This window comes from Pithys albifrons, chromosome 3, assembly GCF_047495875.1.
Source record: "Pithys albifrons albifrons isolate INPA30051 chromosome 3, PitAlb_v1, whole genome shotgun sequence".
NCBI lineage: Eukaryota > Metazoa > Chordata > Aves > Passeriformes > Thamnophilidae > Pithys > Pithys albifrons.
The window spans coordinates 75,073,635-75,080,415 of record NC_092460.1 but is presented as its reverse complement, the minus strand read 5'-3'; the positions used below and the strand labels follow the sequence as shown (position 1 = coordinate 75,080,415).

The 6,781-nt window shown below is 43.6% G+C and overlaps 1 protein-coding gene across 2 annotated transcripts; it reads left to right on the top strand.

Moving 5' to 3' along the window:
• Positions 1-454: 454 nt before the first annotated feature.
• On the top strand, positions 455-4,240 carry SMIM30 (small integral membrane protein 30). 2 transcript variants are annotated; one of them, XM_071552430.1, is made up of 2 exons: positions 455-654; positions 1,487-4,240. In XM_071552430.1, the coding sequence occupies exon 2, from the start codon at positions 1,556-1,558 to the stop codon at positions 1,745-1,747; it is 192 nt and encodes a 63-aa protein (XP_071408531.1). In that variant the 5' UTR covers positions 455-654; positions 1,487-1,555; the 3' UTR covers positions 1,748-4,240. The 2 variants fall into 2 exon arrangements, with proteins under 2 accessions (XP_071408531.1, XP_071408532.1); XM_071552431.1 differs by having other exon boundaries at positions 646-733.
• The last annotated feature ends 2,541 nt before the right edge of the window (positions 4,241-6,781 follow it).

Here is a 6,781-nt window from a genome sequence, read left to right as displayed (position 1 = left end):
ATAAGGCAAAGGCAAAGCTATATATATATTTAACAATCTATCCGGGTGTCCTCTTTAAGAAGCCCATCAGAAACTGTATCTGTAAAGAGAAATGTTTACCAAAGTTGGTTTTTTGCCCAAGTCGAGAGAAGCACTGTGAAAGCACGGTCATGAATTAATGCTTCACGTAATGGATTACAAAATCTGGGTTCTCTCTCGGCTGCTCAAAGGCCGAGGCTCATCGTACCCCGGGTGCTGCGGAGCTCCGGCTGGAGCGACCCTGGGGGAGCCGTCCTGGGAGCAGCCCTGGGGAGCCGTCCTGGGGAGCGGCCACCGCCCCCGGCCGCGTCTCCCGGGAGGCGCCTGCCCTGGGGCCCAGCCTAGCCTAGCGAGCACCGCTCCCGGGGCCGCCGGCGCCGTCCGCGGGGCCCAGGGCCTCCCGGACCGCTGGCAGCGCCTGTGCCCCTGAGCCGCCGCGGAATGCCTGCGGAATGCCTGCGGGCGCGGGGCAGCGGGAGCGCAGGAGGCCCAGGCGGGAGGTCACGCCCGCCCCCGGCCGCGCCACCGCCCCTTCCTGTCATGGCCGCGGCCGGGCGGCGGGAGCGCGGCGCGGGCGGCATCCTCGCCTGCTGAGCGGGAGCGGGCACGGCCCCAGCCCGCAGCCGACGACAGGAGGTGACTGAGAGGCGCCGTGCGGCAGGGGCTGCGCAGGGGCGGCCCCAGGGGGCGGCAGTCCCGCACTCCGCCCGCGGCGGTAGGACGGGACGGGGCGGCGCGGGCTCTCCGGGGCTGGCGGGGCCCGGCTGCGGTGCGGGCCCGAGCACGGCACTGCCCTCGTTGGCGGGGCGGGGCGGGCCGAGCAGGAGTGTGTTCAGATGTCCCGTCCATCGCGGAGTATCCGTGGGGGTTCTTGTCTGTGCACCATGTGACGAGCCACCCCTGCGGGAAGAACTACTGTGGGAGGGCGGTACGGGGTGGTCCCGACGTGCGCCTCGAGGGCACCTTCACTAGTGGTAGGAGGGTGGGCCGCACTGGCGTTTGTCCTGCAGGGAGGGTGTGCCCGGTGGCACTGCCCAGGTTAGATTCACATCTAGTCTGGCCGTGCTCACGGATCCCGAGGATGCCCCGTGCTAGGAGGTGTGGGTGAGCAGCGTTCTGGAGCTACTCAGCCCTAAACACCTGTTGAAACAGGCCCACGTAGCTCAAGCACGAGGTAAGCAGGCTCTGGTTCTGGTAGCTGCAGGTACAAAAGCCTGTCCTGACTTTACCTCGTGGTAAGACTCCAAAAGATTAGATTCCACAGAGTTACATAACAAGATAGCAAACCCATTGTGACCATCTCATGATTGTAAGTCAATTGCTTTTGTAACTGGAAAGATAAAGTCTAAATTTCCTGAACTTCACGCAGATATCTGTAATACATTGATCTCATCAGTTGACTTTTGGCAAAAACCAATCCGGGGGAAGGAAAGGCAATCCTGTCATCTTTCCTTTATTTTCTTTGTAGATACTGCTGAAGTACCTGCTTTCCACCACTTTCCTCATTTAACTTCCCCTTTGGGTCAGCTGGCCATCGATGAGCATGCCTTCTACAGAGAACACCTCAAAACTTTTCCTGGTCCTCTTCTCATTGCTGCTGGTGTTGCCAGTAGTTGAAGCCCTGGATGCGGGAGATACCATTGCCTTCCTTCTAGGCCTCACTGTCAGCATTGTCGGATTCTGCGCCTGTCTTGGCTTGTACGCAAGGAAAAGGAATGGGCAGCAGTGATTTCAAGAAAATCCTCAGATGAAGTGAATTTCCTGACATGGCTTGGGATTGGGTGTAAGACTGAGCTTTGGTTCTGGATGACTTTAAAAAAAAAGGTAGATATTTCTGCAAACCCCTCCTACTGTTCAGAACAACAGAATCAAGACTGTACTCAGTAAAAGGGATTTGTAGGATCTGCTCTCTTGACAGAAAGATAATTTTACATTGCTTGTGATTAAATACAGCCTTAGAGAAGGGTAAGAACTTTTTGAATGGGGAAGAAAAACTATAGAGTGGCTTACAGTAAAAGTTTATAAATTTAGCATGTGAGAGAGGCCATCAACAAGTTCCACAATTTTGGTTTCAAGGTTTAACAACAAGGAAGCAGCTATAATCTTCCAGTCAGGATGACAGGGTTTTGAAAGTACTCCTAACTTGATAACTTGCAAGCGGACTGGTCTAACTTGTGTGCTCGTGCTTACATTCTCTGTAATGACAGCTAACACCTAACAGCGCACTTCTGCTGTCATAGGGATGAGACTTACAAGAACTAAGGAACATGAAAGGGTTTTTCTTTTGGAATATTTTTAGAGTATTTTTATTTTAGAATATGCCACTCCTGTAGCCTGTGTTCTTGTTACCAAATAAATACACTTAAAGATGGGACCAATATTTTTATTTAATATATATTTCACAGAAAAGTACATGTAAGGCTATGTAAATCAGGTTAGGGATGTTGGCCTTGTTTATTGTTTATTTTTTGTACACAGCTTTCCTCTAGACACACCAGGTTTAACACTTATTTTATGTGCTGTTTTTACATTTTACTCCAAAACTGAAAACTTGTTTTGATGAGGAGTTATATGTATTATTTCTGTATTAGGAGATTATTAGAATTATAACAAGACCATTGTGCACATGTTTCTTTTATAATATAGAAGAACTTGTTCTTTTAAAATCCTGGGTTTAGTTAACAGGTCCATTGCTAGAGTGTTTTCCTCATGAAAAACTTACATTCCTACCTAAAAATTTAGGTTTCTCTAAGTTGTGCATATGAGTTTCACAGAAGATTAGGACCAAAACCAAAGTAAAAAATTATGATGCAGAATAGGAGATGCAAGTAGTCTAATTCTATTCACGCTCAGTGAGATTGTATTGTATATGCTTGAAAGACTTTGTAGTATATCTAGAACCTTCTTTAAGTACCAAAGGTGAAGTGGCTCAGCCAAGAATGTCTATCACAAGTCCCTGCAACTTGTTGGGGTGTTTCAGCTGTCTGCTTGAGGCAAGGAGCACAATCTCTAACAGCAGCAGAATGGGGACCAGAGGAAAGTGAGCCCTCTGCAGTTCACAACATTTTCTTCTGATCTTGTGCTGTGGACACTGCGACTCTTCCTAGAAATCTTGGCTTTTATCTTTGAGCTGGGGAAAAATGTTACGTGTGATGCAGAGTATTTTGATATTGTTCCTCCACTTGCTCTGTGTCTCTGTTCAGTAGAGGACAAAGCAATGGCTAGAAGAATTGTCAAGCAGATCTTATGTAATTGGGTGGGCAGATCATGTTCTCCAAATTCTAAGATTTCTGCATGCCATTTTTGGCTGATTTGACTTCTTTCTCCAATCTCTGAGGAGACAGAAGCCCTGGTTATTTCACTTTTGCAATTTATGTCCTTCTCTCATGGTTGTTAGAGGGAGGCAGTTAAAATGAAAGCTTCTACAATTGCATGGAATTGAAACTGTACAACGCAAGCCAGTAAGCCAGAAGAATGTAGGTTTCTGATTTCAAGTTATAAGAATAGTGGTCACAGAGTTACTCTGATGAGTTGCAAGTCTTGCCAGGTTCTTAAACATTTTGTCTTTCAAAAGTCAGGGACATGGTGCACAATTGCTATGTACAAATTAAATTTATAGCCCTAAGAAGAGCTTTGGACAGTAGCATCACCTTTGAAAGCTGCCTTGCAGCCGTAGGTGATCCTGTATGTGATTATTCAACTGGGTGAGTACAATCACACATCAAAGTGTGATCTTCAATATTCCAGCTTGAGTAAACTATTACACTTTAAAAAAATCTCCCAAAACCCAAACCACAAAATCGCCACTCAATTCACTTTGTATTTTCCAAAATTACATAATTATGCCAATTTTTTGGTAGAATATTATATCACTTTTTCAATAAAATAAATTTTATCACAAGCAGCTTTTCCCAGACTCCTTTATCCACTCTTTGGAAAAGATCCCTGGCAATAGTTTCACAGAACTGGGCAACAAGTTCCACTACAGGAGAACAAATTTTTAGCAGAGTAATTATCTTCAGGTAATAGGGATATGAGGAACAATCTTCTGTGCCCGAAACGGAATGTACTTCATTGAAAGGTGTTTGCACAGCATAATGGCTTTGTTTCCTGGGTTATGACAGAAGCTCTGTGTTAAAGACTTGGGTTTGTTGATGTCTTGAGTGTAAAATCAGATACTCCTGTTTTTCTTCTGTCTTAATAAACTTTCACGTATGATTTAGCACCAGCCTGATATAGTTCTTAGGAAGAGAAAAAGTAGGATGACAGTAATGACTGAAGCTGCTGAAAATCCTTCTGCTACTATTTTCTTACCTACTTGTGCTTAAAGTTAAATAACATTACAAACTAATGTGGCATGAGGTATGTTTTCAGTTGAACTTTTGTACAGTGAGTATACTTCTGTTGATCCTACTTGTTTATCCCATTTCAGTATCAGTTACTTTAAAGCATTTCAAGATGACTGGTCCCCTATGACACTGGCAGCTTGCAGATGCAAAGAATCCTATTTCGCTGATACAAGGGAAATTTGAAGTATTTATTTTTACTGTGAATTTTTAACATATCTATTATGTAGTTCCCTTTATACCAGAAAAGCCATTTTCAGTTTTCTAACTGTACACCCAAAAATATAAAGGATCGTTTTCTGGCTGGTTTTTTTCTCCTTTAAAAATACTATGTTCTAGTGCTTTAGTTATTTGAATTATTCTTTTTTTAAAGACTTTAAATGAGCTTGTTTTATCTTGTGAAAACAGTGTTTTCTGTCTTTGAGGATATCAGCTAGTGCACAAAGCACTTCACTTTTTGTACTAAACTAATACTATTAGAAGCTGTTTTCAGAACAGAAACAGCCTGACAATGTCCACTGCCTAACAAATACAACCTACCCTTAGTACAAGAGAACTGCAGGTCAGGAAGGAATAGCTTTTGAGTGCTATGATTTCCATATGCTTTAACAATAGCATAGCTAAAACCCAGCCATCCTAGAACTTTTGTCAGTGTACAGTCCCTTTCCAAATAGACAGAAGTCCTTTGATTCTCATGACACACCTTCAAGTGCTGCACACCATCTAGGTCTTACCATTCTACTGAGTACAGCAGTACCTGGGGCTGGAATACACATGCTTCACTCAGTTCCTAATGCACTGGCTTCTCTGGATGTATGAACACTGGTAGACTCCTGCTGTGAACTCTTTTCTCCTACTCAGATAAATCCTGCTGTTGGTGATGATAAGCTGCTTTAATGCTATTGTGAGACCTGGCAATTCTGTATCTTCCATCTGAGAACCTTTATGTTTACAGGTGTTAATGTTTGCATCTCAGTCGTGTCCCTGGGACAAGTGGAAGGAGAATCATTGGTTTACGATGGTGTCACAGGAAACAGATGGTACCTCCAGGATGCTCACTGAGTTTTCGGAGTGTGTTGTGCTTGTGGTTCTCAGCCACCATGCCCTTCCATGGGAACTGTCCCTGGACTAGCCGAGACTTGTGTACTGACTAGACACAGGCTAAAGCCCTGGTTCCTCTTTGAATAAAGCTGTTTACATAAGCTTTGTGAGAAGGGAGTAGGGAATTGAGTTCACCTTTTATAATAAGAAACGTGGCTAAATGAATGAACCATAATAGGTCTGCTATCATGATAAATGCTCTAAATTACACTATAGCAGAAGTAACCTTGACCTTCATTTTTACATCTGAATTCAACAGAAAGTGTAGGTTGTTCACCAGATGAGAAAAGTAAGATTACTAATTCAGAACCAAATGCAGGAAAGCACTGGGCAAGACTGTATGTGACTGAAGATACACAGAACCCAAACCACTTAATTCCTGCTGAAATCAATTTTCAGAAATTTTAAGTGACAAGTTTTTAATACATTAGACACTGACTACACAGCTAAGTCTTCAATTGTTTAAGAATATAACTAGGTTTTAAATTATGAAGATTTTTCAGTACACAGTAATACCAAATATTACATTTCCAATATTTGGAAAGAAATTTTTCCATCCAGCAAGCTGGAATTTACATACCAAGTATGATATGCTTAATAACATAAAAGTACATCTTCTTTTAACTAAAACTAAAAGAACAATAAAATTTTATAGGCATTCAAAACATTTCCAGATATTGTACTGATCTCCTCAGCTCAGTTTCTCTGTAATGAAATTTGAAAATGCATGGGAAACTTCGTCACGTTAACGTGCAGGCACACTAGACAGCAGAGCCTTTTGTTTCTGCATCATTCATCTGATTAGGTCAAAACAGAAATTTTCATGAGAAAACCAAAACAAAATATCCCTTAGGCTGCTAAGCAAAGAGACCTGTATAATCACAGAATCATAGAATGTTAAGGGGTTGAAATGAACCTTAAAGATCATCTAGTCCCAATGCCCCCTGCCATAGGCAGGGACACCTCCCACTAGACCAGGTTGCTCAAGGCCTTATCCAACCTGGCTTTAAACACTGCCAAGTTTGGGACATCCACAACCTCCCTGGGCAACCTGTTCCAGTATCTAATCACCCCTACAGTGAAAAATATATCTATCCTAATATCTAACCTAAATTTCCCCTCATTTGTTATTCCTTGTCCTATCACTACAGTTCCTGATGAAGAGTCCCTCTCTTGGCTTCTGTGTAGGCCTCCTACAGATACTGGAAATTTGCTGTGAGGTCTCCATGCAGCCTTCTCTTTCCGAGGGAGAACAGCTCCAACTTAATCTGCCTGTTCTTGTAGAGGAGGTGATCCAGACTCTTACCAACTTTGTG

What these genes read in the sequence shown, in the direction of transcription:
- SMIM30 (XM_071552430.1), top strand. Translation starts at nt 1,556, where the DNA reads ATGAGCATGCCTTCTACAGAGAACACCTCAAAACTTTTCCTGGTCCTC.